Source organism: Simochromis diagramma, unplaced genomic scaffold, assembly GCF_900408965.1.
Source record: "Simochromis diagramma unplaced genomic scaffold, fSimDia1.1 OVJJ01000044.1, whole genome shotgun sequence".
In the NCBI taxonomy this organism is placed as follows: Eukaryota; Metazoa; Chordata; class Actinopteri; order Cichliformes; family Cichlidae; genus Simochromis; species Simochromis diagramma.
Genome location: NW_024386942.1, coordinates 398,022 through 416,671, shown reverse-complemented (window position 1 = coordinate 416,671; position 18,650 = coordinate 398,022). Strand labels below are relative to the sequence as shown.

Genomic DNA, 18,650 nt, shown 5'->3' with positions numbered 1-18,650 from the left:
CTTGTCCTCTGGTCATGTGATCATGTGGTTTGCAGAAACGCTCCTCTTCCTCAGAGGATCCACCTGTGCTTCCTCTCCTCTCTCCTCCACCTGTTACAGTGAGGGAACGTCCTCCATGATGGAGGAGCTGCTGGAAAGTGCTGAGAGTTTCCTCCAGAGTGAGACCTCTGTCACAGTTCAGAGGATCTACGGCAGCAGAGACCTTCATGGACACTAAAAGTCTCAAACACACAACAACAACATCACACTGACTCCACTCTGACATCACTGATCAATAATCAAAGAACACACAGATCAAACTGATTGATCAGCCATATCAGAGGAGTCCGGATCAATGGAAGTCTGCTTCTGTTCCTGATGTCCCCTGTTGATCCTGGGACCTGAACTCTCCCTGCAGAGGAGACACAAGACAGTGCAGAGACACACACACCACACACACAAACACACACACACACACACACACACACAACACAACACACACACAACACACCACACACACACACACACACACACAAACCTTTGACTTTGAGCTGCACTGTTTTGAATCTCCAGATGTTGATGCTGTAGACAACACAGCTGTATTCTCCACTGTCTCTCTCTGTGGGGTGTTTCAGGGTCAGACTGAGGTCTCCAGTTTTCAGCAGGTCTTCATTCATCTTCGTTCGGTCTCTGTAAACCTGGTGCTGTTCTTCAGGGCTGGTCAGAGCCATTTTTATACACGTGGACCTTCCTGTTGTCGTAGTAGTATCTTCCAAAATTGTCCTTCCACTCCACTCTAACATCTCCATGCAGGTTTTGTGTGGTTCTGAAGGGCAGCTGGACAGACTCCGCCCCCTCCTCCACCTCCACCTGACACACTGAGAGGACAACAAACACAACATGAGCTGTACAAAGTGTGATTGGTGTTCAGAGCAGCATCATGTGACTCTTGTTCTGCACTAAATGAAGCGATGGAGTGGCGCCTCCTTCAGGCAGAGAAACAGCTCATGGAGAGAAATAATTATTAGAGCAAAAACAAGAGTGGAGCTGCAAATAAGGCCGAGAGGAACGCTGCAGAAAACTGTTCATGTGTGAATTCATAACTTCATAGATTTCTTTGAGCACTAAAATCAGAGCTGCTTCTATTTCTAATATGACAGCTGTACATTAGAGCTGCAACACTTTAAATGTGAGCCATAAAAACATGATACTCTACAAGTGCATTCAGCTCTGACACTGTCACATCATGAAGGAGACGTGGAAATCACTTTGTTACACAAATCAAAGTCAAATCAATTCTATTGATGGAATATTGTGTGATCAATAGACTGATCAGTTTCTAATCTGTCATCTATCAGCTGGAAATCCAGCATGTCAAACAGACAGGCAGCAGATTAGGACCAAACACAAACACAGTGAGACTTTTTCTTCACAGCAGTTGCAGGTAAACTGCAGCAACAATGCGACTCAGACAGTTTCTCTGTAACTGCAGGGCTTCCTGCGCTGCTGTTAGTCAGACACGGATCAACAGGTTGTGGATAGAAAGCAGATTCCTTCAGCAGAGGATCCATATCACACTTGAAGCATGTCGTCGGGAAACAATCAGTGAAAATGGGACACTTTGAGCCTCAAACTCTGAACATACCTGCTGCAGACCAGCTGATGTGTTCAGTTACCATGGTGAGGAATTTCACAATAAAGGAGGCGTGCGCTCTGTCTTTTCCCGGCCCGACGCTCTGGGACATTTTAGACAAGTTTCCTGGCAGAATACGATCCCGTCCGGAGGCCGACACCATCCTTATCCACATGGGCACCAACCGGACTCCAAACAGTGCTCCCACTTCCTCAAACTGGACTTTGTGTGTCTTTGTGAGGCTGTGAAACAAGCCCACCGTAGAGTTTGTATCGGCGGCCCCACTCCCACCTGTGGCCGTGGGGCGTTTGGGCGGCTGCTCGGCCTCCACACCTGGCTCTCCTCTGTGTGTGACTCCCACAGCCTGGGCTTTAGAGACAACTTCAATGTTTTCTGGGACAGGAGGCATCTTTCTGCAGCAGATGGGCTCCACTTCAACCAATCAGGAGCCAGATCCTCTCTGCTAACATATCATATGGAGTCCAGCAGGAAACACTCCATCAAGTACCTGTCCACACCTGCCCACACCTGCTGACCGCTCCGTCACTGACTGACGTCCCCCAGGTCCTAGTCCCTATCAGCTCAGTTCCACTCTAAACACTAATACATGTTCAGCTGGACTCGGAGCCTCTGGAGACATTTTGGATGTTCCAGTCATAATAACTAACAGGACAGTTTGTGCAAGGTGGAGGAAATCTGCTGCATCATCTCACTGATGAAGCATTCAGCTCCACCCTACAGTTTCTCTGCTGCCTCCATCCACCTTGGTTCACTTTGCTCTTCTTAATGTTGGAGCTCTGAATAGTCAGGCTTTTATTCTGAAGGATTCTACAACTTCCCATCAGCTTGATTTGATGTTTTGAACAGAAACATGATGAAATCTGGAGAGGACTGTCTAGTCTGTGAACTCTGACCCCACATATGATTGTTTCAGTCAGCCCAGAGAAAGTGGCTGGGTGGGTGGAGCTTTGGCTTCAAATGCTCCCCTATTAAGGTGGATGAAGGGTGTAGTTTGGAGGTGCTGCTTGTTAAAGTGTGAAACAGCTCCTATCTGTGCAGGTATCTCCGCCCTCCTAAGACTCCATCAGAGTTGCAGCTGAACTCTCAGATGTTTCCTGCTCCATGGTTCTTATGTGTGATCACATGATCTGAGCTGCTGATTTTAAGATCCATGTTGATGATCTTACTGACTCATTTGAGTTCCTCAGTACAGTAAATTCATTGGTTTCAAACAGCGTGTTGCTTGGCCTACATATAACTGTGGGCTTCAGTATGAACTCCAGGCTTTGAGCTGATGTGTTTCTCTCTGATCATTGATGGATTCTGTTTGAGATCATTTTTCCAAGTGATCAGGCAAAAGCAGCTGTGTCAGTACGCTGACGCTCTTTTCATGAGGAAGCAGGAGAAACATGTTCATCAGTGTTTCTACCACCACTGGTGTTCCTCCTCCCTCACACACACAAACACTCTGAATGATCTGAACCTCCTTTGTACATCCACTTTAGATTCAACTGCACCTTTAAGATCAGGACTAAACGTGGTGCTCGCTCGCTGCCCTGGATCCACAAAGACATTCACAGTCTGAAAAGACAATGCCGGAGGGCAGAAAGGAGACGGAAGAAGGTGAATCTTCAGCTGCGTCATCAAGAGATGAAAGCATGAACGACTGCTTTCAATGAACAGGTGAAGGAGGCGAGGCTATTTCTCTCCTTTAATTCATTCTAATAAGCACAGCCCAGAGCTCTTTGGAGCTCAGTGGAGCGTCTTTGAAATCCTGCAAGTTTTCATCAGATTACGGCATCGAGTGAGGAACGTCTTCACTTTCTAAACTTTCTGAAGCATCAAATGAATGAGAGGAAATCCAAAACAGCAGCTCCTGATTCTTTTCTTGATGTCCCCGACCCCAGCCACAATATCTGATCTTCTTTTGTTCCAGTCTCTGTGGAGGAGCTTTGAAGGACTGTGGCACAACTGAAACGCTCATCAAGCTGTGTAGATATGATTCCTCCAAAGTTCCTGAGTGAAGTTTGGGATGTCCCTGCCCCTCGGCTGCTTCCAATAATGAACACTTGTCTGTCCTCTGGCTGTGTCCCAGAATACTTAAAGACAGCCTGTGTGCAAGCACTCATCAAAGATCCAGCCTCCATCCTTCTGACTACAACAATCACAGAGCCAGCTCAAAGTTTCCTTTTAGAGCAGAACTTTTGGAGAACACTGTCTGTCTGAAGCTTCTTGAAGCGTCACGTCCATGCTAGAACTCCACTTTGACTCTGACTGTGGATCCTGCTGAAGCTTCTCCAAATAGTGGAGAAATGAAGACAAGATCAGCAGAGCCAGCTCAACAATGTCTGCAGGTGCTAACAGGTCAATCTTTGAGACGCTGAATGTTCCCAGTTTGCTGCTGTGAAACTAGAAGTGATGACTATTATTGTAACAGCACTGCAGCTGGAACTGCTGACAGGGCTGGAGATGAACTGGATTCTGATTTCAGGGACAGTTTTGGCTTTCAGTCGTCATCAAAACACTTTGTTTCATTCATGTTGCTCTGAAGCTTTCCTTTCTTCTCATTGACGTGTTCTGAACCAATCACAGCCCTTTCCTTTACAGCGCTCTGCTTTCAACATGTTGCCCCTTGAGGCAGAAGTGTTTGTTTGCTCCGCTCTCAGATGCCAACTTGTTGTTTGTTTTTGCTTACTTTTTGCTTTGTTTGCACTTGATAAGTGCAGTGCACTATTAACATACCCGAGACAGGCACTACTTGACATCGGTAACACATACAATCCTCTGGACTTCACCCTTCCACCGCAACTTCAAGTCATTGTTCGCCGCGGCAGACACCGCCACCACCACTCCCTGAAACACCAAGCCCTAGTGACTCAACTGACCCCAGGATAGCACTTCGGAAACGACAACATAAGCAACGCAAGAGGGGGAGGCGGGGGAATTAGAGAATGCTGCGCTCTTATTTTCACCGAGACCTGGCTCAAGACAAAGTGTGCACCATTCAACTGCAGACCCATTCCATATACCAAGGAGCCTCCTTGGAGCCTACAGCCTCCGGTAAGGGTATTGGGGGAGGTGTGTGTGCGTTGATTAATAAATCATGGTGTGGAGACGTACAGACTGTCAACAAGTACTGTTCGCCAGATATGGAGTTTTTAATGCTGAAATGCTGCCCCTACTATCTGCCGCGGGAGTTCTCAGCTGTGCTTCTGGCCATTGTTTACATCCTGCCGTGAGCTGACTCCACAGCAGCGCTCGGCAAACTATGACATCATCAGTGCATTAGAGACTACTCATTTAGATGCTGTTTTTATTGTTGCTGGTGACTTTAATAAATGCAACTTACAGACTGCACTCCCAAAATACCACCAATACGTGGCCATTGCTTCCCGTGACAAGAACACCCTGTCTACAGCATTCAGGGCTGCACCACATCTCTCTGTTCAAGTACCCGACTTTCAGGCAAAAACTGAAACAATCGAACCCTGTCACTAAACCTGTGAAACTCTGGACACCAGAGACTGAGAGCATCCTACAGGTCTGCTTTGTCCAAACAGACTGGGATGTGTTTCAAACTGCAGCCAGCATGGAGAACTGCTGTACAAAGCTGCAAAGTCTTGACTGAGGAAAGCCATCACAGCGGAACAGAGGCAGTACAGAGAGAAGCTGGATGGCTTCTATTCTTCTGCTGACCACAGGCGCATGTGGCAAGGCCTGCAGCACAGAGTATAGGGCCACCACCAGCACCAGCACCATCAGCTCTGCAGGCAGTCTGCTGGATGATCTCAATGCATTCTACATCCGCTTTGAGACCTCCCAAATCCTCCAGACCCTCCAGACCACCCAACCCCCACCCCTGCCAGCAGTCTCAATAGACCAGGTGCACAAAGCCCTGAGGAGGATCAACCCTCAAAGGCAGCAGGACCAGGCAACATGGTGGGACGGGTTCTTAAAGCATTTGCAAATGAGCTGGCTGAGGTTCTTACCTCCATCTTCAACCTCTCCCAGAACACTGTCCCCACATGTTTAAGGTCACAACCATCATCCCTCTCCCCAAGAAAAGCCCAGCCACCTGCCTGAACAACTACAGAACAGTTGCACTCACTCCACTCATTGCAAAGTGCTTTGAGAGAGTGGTGCTGGCCTACATCCAGAGCAACATCACAGACATGCTGGTTCCCCTGCAGTATGCCTACAGGCCAAATAGGTCCACATCAGACACCATCACTGCTGCCCTTCACTATTCACTCACCCACCTAGAAAACACAGACTCATACATCAGGGTACTTTTTGTTGATTACAGCTCCGCCTTCGGAGGTTGCGTCCTCAGCCCCATCCTCTACACCCTGTACACTCACGACTGTGTCACCTCCAACAAAGATAACATTATTTTGAAGTTCGCATCACTGGAGGGGACAAAGTGGCTTATAGGAGAGAGGTGGTCACTTTGGTGTCATGGTGTGAGGACGACAACCTAAAACTCAACACTGACAACACAAAGGAGATGATATTGGGCATGAGGAAGAAGAGGAGGCCTCACCAGCCACTGTTTATCCGGGGCCTTGGAGTGGAGAGGGTGAGCAGCTTTAGGTACCTGGGCGTCTACATCTCTGAGCACCTCACCTGGACACTGAACACCACACAGCTGGTCAAGAAGGCTCAGCAGCAGCTGTATTTCCTGAGGAGGCTGAGGAAATTTGGTATGTCGGCCAAGATCCTCAGCAGGTTCTCCAGCTGCATTGTGGAGAGCACACTGACCAGCTGCATCACTGCATGGTATTGCAGCACTACTGCTATGGACCAAATGCCTGCAGAGAGTGATAGCAACTGCGGAGAAGATCACCAGGACTCCGCTGCCCTCTCTGCAGAGCATCTACCATTGAGTCCAGAGGAGAGCTGCCAACATCCTCAAAGACCCCACACACCCCCAACACCCACTGTTCACACTTCTGCCCTCGAGACAAAGGTTTAGAAGCGTGAAATCCAGAACATCCAGACTCAACAACTCCTTCTTCCCCACTGCTATCAGACTCTTGAACAGCTGACCTATTTTTGAACAGTAATAATAACGTTTTTTGCACATCAGGTCATCCTGCATATTAAACCACCATATTAAGCTACAGCTCTTTGCACACATCTATGTTTCACATTTCCATATTTTGTCTCCTCTTTCTGTCCTTATTTATTTATTTGTACTATTTGTATTTATATGTTCATTTCTATTGTATATATTAATCGGCATCTGTAGGTGGACAGCAGAGAAAGGATTTCATTGCACAGAGAAATGCCCTTTTCTCTTGTTACACATGACAATAAACACTTTGAATCCTTGAATGAGATCTATCTAGGAGACATCAGTAATATCAGGTTTGTGTAAACAGTCCTGTAGAACGCTTACATACAGCTGCTTCTGTCTCTGATCTCTGAGTATCTCTCAGCTTCAGCTGGGACTCCACCCAGGTGTTGGTTGACATGTGACAACATCCAAATGACTGGATCAAAGTGTTTGAATGATCTCAGCAGCTTTAAAACTATTGATATTTATACATTTACATTGATTTGGACTAAACTAACAAAACTATTGATTTGATCCAAACTCACATCATGCCAGAGGCTTTTATTTTGAAGTTAGGATCATTTTAATGGTCTTCTTAGTTAATTTAAACACACGGTTGCTCCGCCTGACATTTTTGGCTTTTAGATCAAAACATCAAAGAATTTATTTTATTTGAATGAACTGAAAATAGATTCAAACTAAAAGCTTTTAGAGAATAAACTCCTACATGACCTGTGACCTTTGACCTGTATCTACAGCACTAACCTCTGACTTTCAGCTCCACTTGTTTCATCATCAGGATTTTTCCCTCCCTGCTGCAGACGGTGCAGGTGTAGGTCCAGTTGTCCCAGTCTGTGGGGTGTTTCAGGGTCAGACTGAGGTCTCCAGTTTTCAGCAGGTCTTCATTCATCTTCGTTCGGTCTCTGAAAACCTGGTGCTGTTCTTTAGGCTGGTCAGAGCCGTTCTCATACACGTGGACCTTTGCATTGTTATCCATCCACTCCACTTTAGCGTCTTCAGGCAGGTGAAGTGTGGTTTTGCAGGGCAGCTGGACAGACTCCACCCCTGAATCCACCTCCACCTGGGGGACTGAGGGGACAACAAAGCACAACATGAGCTTGGATGGAGACATTTGTGTTGACTAACAGGCTGAATGCTGCTGCTTCACTGGGAGAAGAACACTACACTGCATTAGCAAAACTGCTGCTTTCAAGTGCAGAGCAACAAGCTATTTGAACTGATCCAACTTTATTAACACAGACAAAGATTTGTGGATCAGCTGCTGTTTGCTACTGTAGGACCTTTGCCCTGTGTCTACAGCACTGACCTCTGACTTTCAGCTCCACTTGTTTCTTCATCAGGATGTTTCCCTCCCTGCTGTAGACGGTGCAGGTGTAGGTCCTGTTGTCTCTATCTGTGGGGCGATTCAGGGTCAGACTGAGGTCTCCAGGTTCCAGTAAGTTTCTCTTCATCTTTGTTCGGTTCTTGTATTTATCGTCCTGTTCTTCAGGCTGGTCAGGGCCGTTCTCATACACGTGGACCTTCCTGTTGTTTTTGTCCATCCACTCCACTTTAGCATCTTTAGGCAGGTGAAGTGTGGTTTTGAAGGGCAGCTGGACAGACTCCACTCCTGAATCCAGCTCCACCTGGGGGACTGAGGGGACAACAAAGTAAGAAACACAGTCTGAGTGTTTCTGTCACACTCACTTCATCACACAGCTCAGTTTGACAACATGTGGAAGAATTTGATAGAAGCCTTCCTTTAGTAAAAGCACCAAGAAAACACCATGAAAACACCTCACTACACACAAAACTGCAGTACTGGCAAATTGTACATAAAGTATGAAAAGTCAAAGTACTTATTGTGCAGAAAAATGTTCCCATCAGTGTCTGTGGATCAATATTACTGCTGCACATGTTTAAGGCTGAGCTCATTTCAAATCCTTTCTATTGTGTTGAATCTGCAGTAATGCATCATATTCTATAAAATCATATGTTTGTAGTGGCTGTCCTGTGAGGACCACGTCTCTCTAAACAAACAGCTGTTAATGAGCTCACAAACACAGGCCTACAGCTGGATTTGAAAAAGTCCATTCAATAGAAAATCAACAGTCACAGCTGGACTCGCTACCCCATTCATACAAAACTGCTCAAAGAAGTCCTGACATTAATTCACGCTTCAAATCATATGATCAACCTATCTCTAATAATTATGTACCACAGGCCTTCAAGCTGACAGTAGGTAAAGCGTTACTTTAAAAGCATCTCTAGACCCAGTGGTCTTAGCTAATTATAGGCCAATCTTCAACCTTCCATTCATATCAAAATATCCTATTAGAGTGATTAGAACATGCTGTAGGTATTATGGGTACTGCACTGCAGTGGTTTGTATCATATCTATCTAATAGACTCCAACTTGTTCATGTAAATGGAGAGTCCTCTTCACACACTGAGGTTAATTATGGTGTTCCACAGGGTTCAGTGCTAGGACCATTCTGTTTACATTATACATGCTTCATTTAGGCAGTATCATCAGAAGGCATAGCATACATTATGAGCTGTGGAGATGACACCCAACTCTATCGTTGCTAAACTCTGCATCCACCTCACTAACAGACATTATTCTCTGCTAACCTTATCCATGTTTACAGCTCGTGGTTAAATGCCAAAAGGTCAACTCCACATCCCTCCCCCACAGTTACCTGATTGGTCTGAATGTTCTTGATTGGCTCACTAACAGCCAATAAAATCTCATGTACAGAATTACAGTATTAGTTAGGAAACTGTACAAGCTGCTTTCAAGTGCAGAGCAACAAACTATTTGAACTGATCCAACTTTATTCACACAGACAAAGATTTGTGCATCAGCTGCTGTTTGCTGCTATAGATATAATCCAGCTGATGTGGAGAACTACATGTGACACTTTGATGCAGCCATGAATCTGACTGATTTCTTTTCATTTTCAAAGGTTGATGCATCAGTTAAAGTCCTTAAAAAGCTCAGAAATAAAGAGAAAGGTTGGTTAAAGCAAAGAGAGGCACTGGCAGCATTGAAGACACTAAACAAGAGAAACAGATCAGAGAACATCAGACTGAATAAGTGGAATAAAGTGAAACAGAGAACTAACGCTCCCTAAGAATGGAGCTGTCAGAGGAAGAGAGCAGCAAACTGAAAGTCTCTGTTAGCTGCAGAGCTCTGAAACTTCACACAGCTTTGGATGATAACATGGAGAAAGGATGTGGAGATGTTCACACTTCTGCTAGAAATCATCTTCTAGTTATTGTGACTCAGATATGACTGATTATAGATGAGGACCAAAGAAGGTTTTTACTGAGATTTGAGCTGACTTAGCTTAGCCTGTGTTTCAGCCACATGCTAAACAAACACATGTTCAGAAACTAGAAGATGTTACCTTTCAGATGAAGTCTCACACATGAACTTTGCTCCTACAGTTCATCTGCTGAAGCTTTTACATTTGGCTGGAAATCAAATAAAAACCAAAACAGCCACAAACATCAGACATGCTAACACTGTAACATTATTGGATGGAGCTACTGAGACTGAACCACCATCATGAGTCTGACCTTTGACCTTTGACCTGTATCTACAGCACTGACCTCTGACTTTCAGCTCCACTTGTTTCTTCATCAGGATGTTTCCCTCCCCTCTGTAGGCGGTGCAGGTGTAGGTGGAGTTGTCTCCATCTGTGGGGTGTTTCAGGGTCAGACTGAGGTCTCCAGGTTCCAGTAAGTTTCTCTTCATCTTTGTTCGGTTCTTGTATTTATCGTCCTGTTCTTCAGGCCGGTCAGAGCCGTTCTCATACACGTGGACCTTCCTGTCGTTTGCATCCTTCCACTCCACTTTAGCGTCTTTAGGCAGACAAACTGTGGTTTTGCAGATCAGCTGGACAGACTCCACCCCTGAATCCACCTCCACCTTATAAACTGAGAGGACAACAAAGCACAACATGAGCTGTAGTGAAGGTTACTAATGTTCTCCTTATCACCTGTTACAGAGGACTTATTTCTGTGCTTGTCCTGTTAGACCTCAGTGTAGACCACAACATTTTACTACAAACACTAGAACACACCATAGTTAATAAAGGAAATTTACTGCAGTGGTTTGAATCACATCTGATAGATTCCAGTTTGTTCATGTAAATGAGGAGTTTCCTTCAGACACAAAAATTATTCATAGATTTGTATGATTGCCATGCAGATGATACACATTCGATTTTCATGATTAATACCTGTCATATCATTTACAGGCACGTTTTAAAGACACAAAGGCCTGGATCAACTCTAATTTACTGCTTCTAAATTCATCACATTGATCCAGGACCTGTACATAACTAGAACTAACACACACATATTAGTGTTTTTCAAATGAGGTCAGTGACCACTGTGTGATCGCTACAGTCAGACAATTGAAGCTCCCAAAATCAAAGCCTCAAATAGTTTTTAAGATATTTTAAGAATTTCTGTGAGCAAAATTTATTTTATGATTTCTGGGACGACAACTGGAACAGAATCCACCTCATTACTGATGTAGAGCTGGCATGGAATATTTACAGAATGCTTAGTTTTGTCCTTGGAGTTCTGCAGAAATCATTAAACCTTCTAAAATTAAAAAAGGCCAAATCAGAGTTTTAGCTTTGAAAAATCATTAAACATCTTAATGATCCTAAAAAGTTCTGGAAAATAATAAAATATTATTAAGGGGATATAGCCACCAAAATACCAGATTTTGTTTTAAAAGGCTGACGTACTTTACTGAAAAATTTTATATTTTAAGTGCTTTATACATTTTGTTTCTTCAGGGTCTTTATTTGAATCTTTACATCAGATTTCAAACAGCTTAATAAACAGGAGGCTCTCTCTGTAACAACTCAAACTCAGTCTGTGTTTCAGGCCTTCAGCTTTTCTCCTCTGATCCCAATGAATGTTGGATCACAATGAATCCCAATTAATCTGCAGGACCAAATCAACCTGATCCTTATTTTCTTAAACTGGCTGCAGATTTTATAACAGAATCGCCAACTTGTAATTTTAGTTTTAGTCTTTTGAACACTGAGATCCCTGAAATATGGAAATCTACCAATGTTCTCTCTTTGATGAAAAGAGGTGATGTTAATAACTACAGGCCCACATCTAAATACTGTGTTTAAGTTTACAAAAGCTTATTAATGAACAACCCCAAGAAAAATTAATTATTTCCTAACATCAGGATTCAGTAAACAACACAGCACAATAACTGCTGCTATTAAAGTGGTGAACGACATTATTAATGCAATGGACTGAAAAAAATACTGAGCTGTTCTTTGTCTTGGTTTGTCGGAGGCTTTTGACACAGTTGTCCTGCCATTTTAGTAAACAGACTAAAGAATATTGGTGTAGCTGTAAATGCTGTGAGTTGGTTATCAAATTATTTGTCAGCTAGAACACAGTGTGTCCAAAGGAGTTCCCCAGGGCTCCATATTAGGACCACTGCTCTTCTATGTACATAGATAAAAATGCTGCATTGCATTTTTATTCAGATGAAGTGCAAAAACTTGAATTTCTGCAGTCTGCCTCTGATGTTGTTCAGTCCCATTTGACTCAAATTAAGTTGGCGTTAAATTCAGATAAGTTCAAGTTCAAGTGGAGAAGACACTTCCTAAGAACAAAACCAGTTAAAGGATTAAAAATAAAAAATAGTCACATCTTATAAATATCTAGGTATCATTATAGATCTGTCATGGTCGTGGGTCAGTGACCCAGATGCAGACCGTGACAAGATCATAATTTGTCATTTAAAGCTCACACTGAAAGGCTGCTGAGCTGAAATTTACACTAAGTTTTCTTTGAGGCATAAATGTTGTTTCTTCTCCAAATGAGTAAACACTTCATCGCTGTAACTTTTTACCTTTAGTGGATTACAGTGATCTGCTTCTATGAATGCACCTGGTCAATAGTTAAAGAGTTATTGGATTGAATAAAGAGGTTGGACACTTTCCATTATTGTGTTTTATATTTTATTACTGGCTGTGGAAGTCATGTATATCACTGTTCTCTGTATGCTGCTGCTAAATGTCCAACTCTGTATATCTGAAGATTTTCTCATTGGTTTATTTTTATCTATAAATCTCTGCTTGGGTTTGTTCTTTCTTATTTGTGTGTATATGTGTGTCCTTAGAGTCAGAACAGAATTGGGGGAAAAAAAGCTTTTGAATAAGTTGCCTCTGGAAAAATCTACAGAAGGAGTTTAAAGTTAAAGAAGTGAGAGAATGGCTCCATTTGATCAGTGTGAATTTTGTTATTGCTGTTTTTATAATGACCTGTTATTTTATAAGATTCATGATTCATGTTTGTGTTGTGGTTTTTTTCTGTATTATTGTGGAATCTATGACTTGAACCTTGAGGTGACCGTTGTTATGATTTGCACTACATAAAGAAAACTGAGTTCACAGATCAATGCAGTGAAGCACACACACTGTTTAGTAAAGTCATGTTGTGGAGCTGTTTCACTGATCAATGACTGAGTCTGAAGGAGGTTTTCTGACTTCTGGAACAAACCTGGAAGTTTCTCTTCAGCTCTCTGTATCAGCTGTTTGTAACTCTCAACTCTTTCAGCTTCTGGAACAAGTTTGTGTGAGCCACAGTCAAGGAGCCACCAGAGGACACCTGCTAACCATCGGCATTATGGGTAGTGTAGTAGGAGACACTCACCTGACATGAAATACTGACGGAAATAATATATGAGACCTCCAGAAACCACAAGAAGAACCAGGAGAACCAGGAGAATCAGGAGAGCTGTGGCCCAAGGAGGAAACTGTTCTGTGGAAAATTACAAAAACAACATGACCTTTGAACTCTGACCTCAGTCCTGCACTGTATCCTGGTTTTTATCTACATCTCTGACCTTTGACCTGCAGCACTACTTTCTGTCTCAGGATGTCTTTGTCCCTGTAGATGGTGCAGATGTATCCTCCACTGTCTCTCTCTGTGGGGTATTTCAGGGTCAGACTGAGGTCTCCAGTTCTCAGCAGGTCTTTGTTCATCTTTGTGCGACCACAGTAACGGTCGTCCTGGTTCTTTAGTTGGTCACTTCCATTTGAATACTCATGGACCATCATGATTTCTTGGTCAAATCTCGTCCACTTCACTGTGGTGTCCTCAGGCAGGTCAGGTGTTGTGTTGCATTGCAGGATGACAGACTCTGATCCTTCAACGACCTCCACCTCAACCTGTTGGTCTGAGAGGACAGTAAACCAAAATATAAAAATTGCATCTGGAAAGTATTCCCAGTGCTTTATTTGTTCCACATTGTGTTATTCCAACATGGATTACATTCATTTTCACCTCACACTTCTACACAAACAATACCAGGGGATTCCCATGATGCACTGAGTTTTTCCTTCCTCCAGTCACTTCCTCACTCACTATGTGTTAATGCAGAGAGGTTTATGTGTTAACAGACCTCTCTGCATTGAATCATATCTGTTATTAACCTCTGTCTCTCTTCCACAGCATGTTTTTATCCTGTCTTCCTTCTCTCACCCCAACCGGTCGCAGCACATGGCCCCGCCCCTCCCTGAGCCTGGTTCTGCCGGAGGTTTCTTCCTGTTAAAAGGGAGTTTTTCCTTCCCACTGTCGCCAAAGTGCTTACTCATAGGGGGTCATATGATTGTTGGGTTTTCTCTGTATGTATTATTGTAGGGTCTACCTTACAATATAAAGCGCCTTGAGGCGACCGTTGTTGTGATTTGGCGCTGTATAAATAAAATTGAATTGAACATACCTCACAATGACAGGGTACTGTTTAAATGATTGCAAATGTATTAAAAAAAATGAGAATAACATGTAATCACAAACTTTGCTCAGTGCTTTATTGAAGCAACTTTGGCAGCAATTACAGCCTTCAGTCTTTCTCAGTATGGCAGCTATTTTTAGAATTTTCTTTATTCGTCTTTGCTGACCCTCTTAAGCACCATCAGGCTGGATGGGGAGTGTCAGTGCAAAGGCATTGTCTAATCTCTCCAGAGATGTTTGATTGGGTTCCTGCCTGGGCTCTGGCTGGACCACTCAAGAACAAACACCACAAAGTGGTCCTAAGCTCTTCCTTGTTATCTTGTCTCTATGTTCATTTTCCTGTTGGAAGATAAACCTTCACCCCAGTCTAAGGTCCAAGCACTCTGGAGCAGGTTGTAATCAAGGAGGTCTCTACACATTGGTGTATTTGGGAAAACCTTTAGTTCTTCCTCTGTAAAATGTCCCACAGCATGATGCTGCCACCACCAGTGGTGCCTGTTTTTTCCAGACATGACACTTGGCATTCAGGCCAAAAAGTTCAATATTGGTTTCATCAGACCAGAGAATTTTCTTTCTCATGATCTGAGAGTCCTTCAGGGACTTTTTGGCAAACTCGATTCAATACATAGCGTCTCAGAGGTCTGCAGACAATTCCTTGGACTTCAAGGCTCGATTTGTGTTCTGACATGTACTGTCCACCATGGGACCTTATACAGACAGGTGTGTGCCTGTCCAAATCATGTCCAATCAACTGCATCGACCACAGGTGGACTCCAATCAACAAACATCTGACATATTCTCAAAGGGAACAAGATTCAACTGAGCTCAACTTTTAGTGTCCCAGAAAAGGTTGTAAGTACTTCTGTCCATCTGTTAATTTTAGCTTTTTTAAATACACCTGGACAAATTTTAAGCAAATGTTTTTCCGTATTCATTATGGGGATTTTGTGCAGGTAGAAGTGGAGGTGAAAAACTGATTCCATCCATTTTGGAATAAGGCTGTTACATAACAAAATGTGGGAGGGGAAAGGAAGGGCTGAGAGTATTTTCTGTAACTAAAGAAGCAGATTCAGTCACATTGATTTTAATCATGGAATTGACCTGATCTGAGATCTGAGCATCTGTGTTACTGACCTCTGACTCTGCTGTCAGTTAAAATAAATATCAATAATAAAGTCATTAAAATCTCTATTCTGCATGATAAACTATCAGGACAGATTGTGAGCCAAAACTGTGCCAGGTCTTCGCAGTACTACTGTTAGTAATCACACTTAAGTAACAGTCATGTTGTGTTATTGTCTGTCCGTATTAGGCCTTTCAGGTGCTGGTTTTCCTGCACATGTAAGAATTTCTGGATCAAATCATCCAGATTTAGTAGAAACACCAAAAATTGTACCAATAAGATTCTATTTTCTTCTTCTTTGGTGTTCATGTTTTTATTTTTCCAGTGTGGTTGCATCTAGAAAACATTACCACTATTTTATCAGCTTTCAGAACTAGAAGGATCTCTTTTGTTACCCTTTAGTTTGACCTCTGACCTTCATAATCACAGGTGTTGGGTTTCTTACCTTTGACATGCAGCTGTACGTCGGTCAGTTTCCGTTCCTGTCTTTCATTTCTGATGGAGCAGGTGTAGTTGCCACTATCAGTCATTTGGGGTTTTCTCAGAGTGAGGCTGAAGTCTGAAGTGTCCAGAGCATCAGGCCTCATTGATGTGCGCCCTCTGTAACGCTGGTTTTGCCCTTTCAGATCATCTGTTTCCTCTCGTCTCACATGGACAGATTTGGGGTTGAGATCATTGCGAGTCCACAACACTGTGGGGTTTTCAGGTATAACACCTGAGTACTCGCAAGGCAACTTGACAGATATTTCCCCCTCATACACCTCCACCACCGGAGCCAGGGCATGCTGGGAAACTGGAAGGAGACACAAGCACACACAACAAAAACATGTTTATGTATTTGCAGTGGATTTTCTCCTTGGGTTCATACAAAGTCGTTTCAGAAAGTGTATGTAACGTAATGTAATTATGAAAAGTATTCAAACATGTATCTTTCCTCTCCAACAAACACTGAAAGGACATCAAAGATGTTAAAGAAAACTGATGGATGTCTGAACAACACTGAGGTGAAAGGAGGAAACCATCTCTTATTTATATCAGCATTTGGTTAAAAAATGAACACAGATACAAGCAGATCTGAGTCCAGAAACCTTCTTTTTATGAGACAGCAGCGCTAATAATGACACCGCAGTCCATCAATTTTTAACACATAACCTCACCATGCAACAACATCAAACGAGGCAGAAACAGTCACACACAGAGAAAACAGTTTATTAGTAAATAAACATCCCAGTGTTACAATATAGAAAAGTGTCACCACTGACAATGTTACACACAACTGGCAACACAACCAATTTTCATCTGTATCATTGGACACTTTTTCATCTTCTTTTTTTTTTTTGCCATAGTCGTTAATCTTGTCAAACGTCACTACACTCTGGCAGGTTTGTGGTTCTATCAGTAAGAAACAGAGACGTCTGGAACACACAGATAGTTCGTCTTAAACAGATATGAACTCAGCTGTAACCCTGTGAGCGCCCTGCATGAAGTCCCAGAGGGGGTTATAAGGAATAAAGTCAAGTAGAGTCAGTTTACATTCAGTAAACTCATGTTAGACTTTATGTTGTCTAAAAGCACAAACAGCTGTGTCGTTGTGTTTGTATTCAAAGAGCGCTCTTACCGAGTACGAGGAGCAGGAGCGGCAGCAACATCTTCATCTCCAGTTAAAGTCCTGATAACAACAACACGCAGCTGCTGCTGCACTAAAGGTTTGGTCCTCTTACGTTAGAGAGAGGAACACTGATAATTTCCTTTTGATCCTTCAAAATAAAATATTTTTTATAGCAAATGACTTTCACAATTAAACTCAGAGGAGAAACAACATGCAGCGAGGATGTGTGGTGCTGTTTGAGTCATGTGTCATATTTTGAAGACATAACTTTGTTTGTTTTTTCAGTTTTTATGTATTAAAGTAAAAAAAAAAAAACAGTGCTGAACACAGAGTCATAAAAAGAATATATATGCATTCTGATTGAGCTAAAAGTAAATCATACGATATTGACAATGAATCAGAGTTTTAAAACAGAAAAATAAGTAATAATTTTGTAATAATTGTTCTAGATTTTCAATATCAGTGTTTAAGTGACTCATCAGGAAGTTAGACCGTGACCGTTTGGATGTGGTGAAAAGAGGAAAAGAACATAACAGGAAATGTGTTAGAAGTAAGAAGAGTGGGGTAAGAGTGAGAGGCGGAGGAAGGAGGGAGAAGCGTGGACAACCGTATAAAAACACTGTGCAGTATAGAACCTACGCATGTGTTAACCACACCTTACACCACAGGGGAGGGACCATGCTGGAACACAGCTGGCTCCTTTAAATACAGAGGACTTACAGTGGTTTATAGTGGTGGTTACTCACCTCTGTATGGTCAGTCTGCTGTTTCTGCGTTTGCCTTTGTCCTCTTTTCCTCCCAGGAGCCAGTTTTAGCCTGACTTACCTGCTGAGATTGTTGGACATACAGACCGTGGATTTTCCCTTCTCAAAGTTTTTTGAGTCCAGCCTGTAACTTCAGTTAAGAAGTGTTTTTTTCTCAACCTAGACTCTGGTCATTTATAGATTTGATCATTCTTTAAACCTCAAACAGATTTTATTTTCATCTCATTATATTTGTTATGTTCTGTATCACTTTGAATGCGTTTCCTCCTTCTATTGTGAACATGACTGAGACGTGTTTGAGTCTTCAGGTCAAGCTGTCCTTTGTTTCCTTTGTAAGACACAGGTAAGCAATAAGTGCCTGACTTAACCCAGAAGACGACGAAACCACTTAGATCTGTTTTTATGAATTACATGATGATTTGTGTTAATGCAGGAGTAATGTTCCATAATTAAATGAAGAATTCATTACGCCCTGATACCTTACTAACGCCTCATGGTGTGTATTTATAGTTGACGTGCATGCATTTTCTTTTGATAGCCTCCAAAGCATTGTGGGAGCTGAAGTTTCACAACTCTGAGCATGTTCATTTAATAAATGTAATTTGCCCAAAAACAAACAAACTGAGAAGAAACATGTAAATATGAAACCATGAATATAAATCTGAAATCAGTGTAACTACAGTACGATTTAG

At 42.8% G+C, this 18,650-nt stretch overlaps 1 protein-coding gene across 1 annotated transcript; it reads right to left on the bottom strand.

Annotated features, from left to right (window-relative positions):
* Positions 1-283: 283 nt before the first annotated feature.
* LOC120737275 lies at positions 284-17,450 on the bottom strand. Its single transcript, XM_040037885.1, has 7 exons — positions 17,204-17,450; positions 16,031-16,378; positions 13,573-13,905; positions 13,380-13,487; positions 7,999-8,325; positions 518-857; positions 284-391 (listed from the first exon to the last, which is right to left on the bottom strand). Exons 1-6 carry the CDS (start codon positions 17,238-17,240, stop codon positions 691-693), a joined length of 1,320 nt encoding a protein of 439 aa, XP_039893819.1. The 5' UTR covers positions 17,241-17,450; the 3' UTR covers positions 284-391; positions 518-690.
* Positions 17,451-18,650: the final 1,200 nt, after the last annotated feature.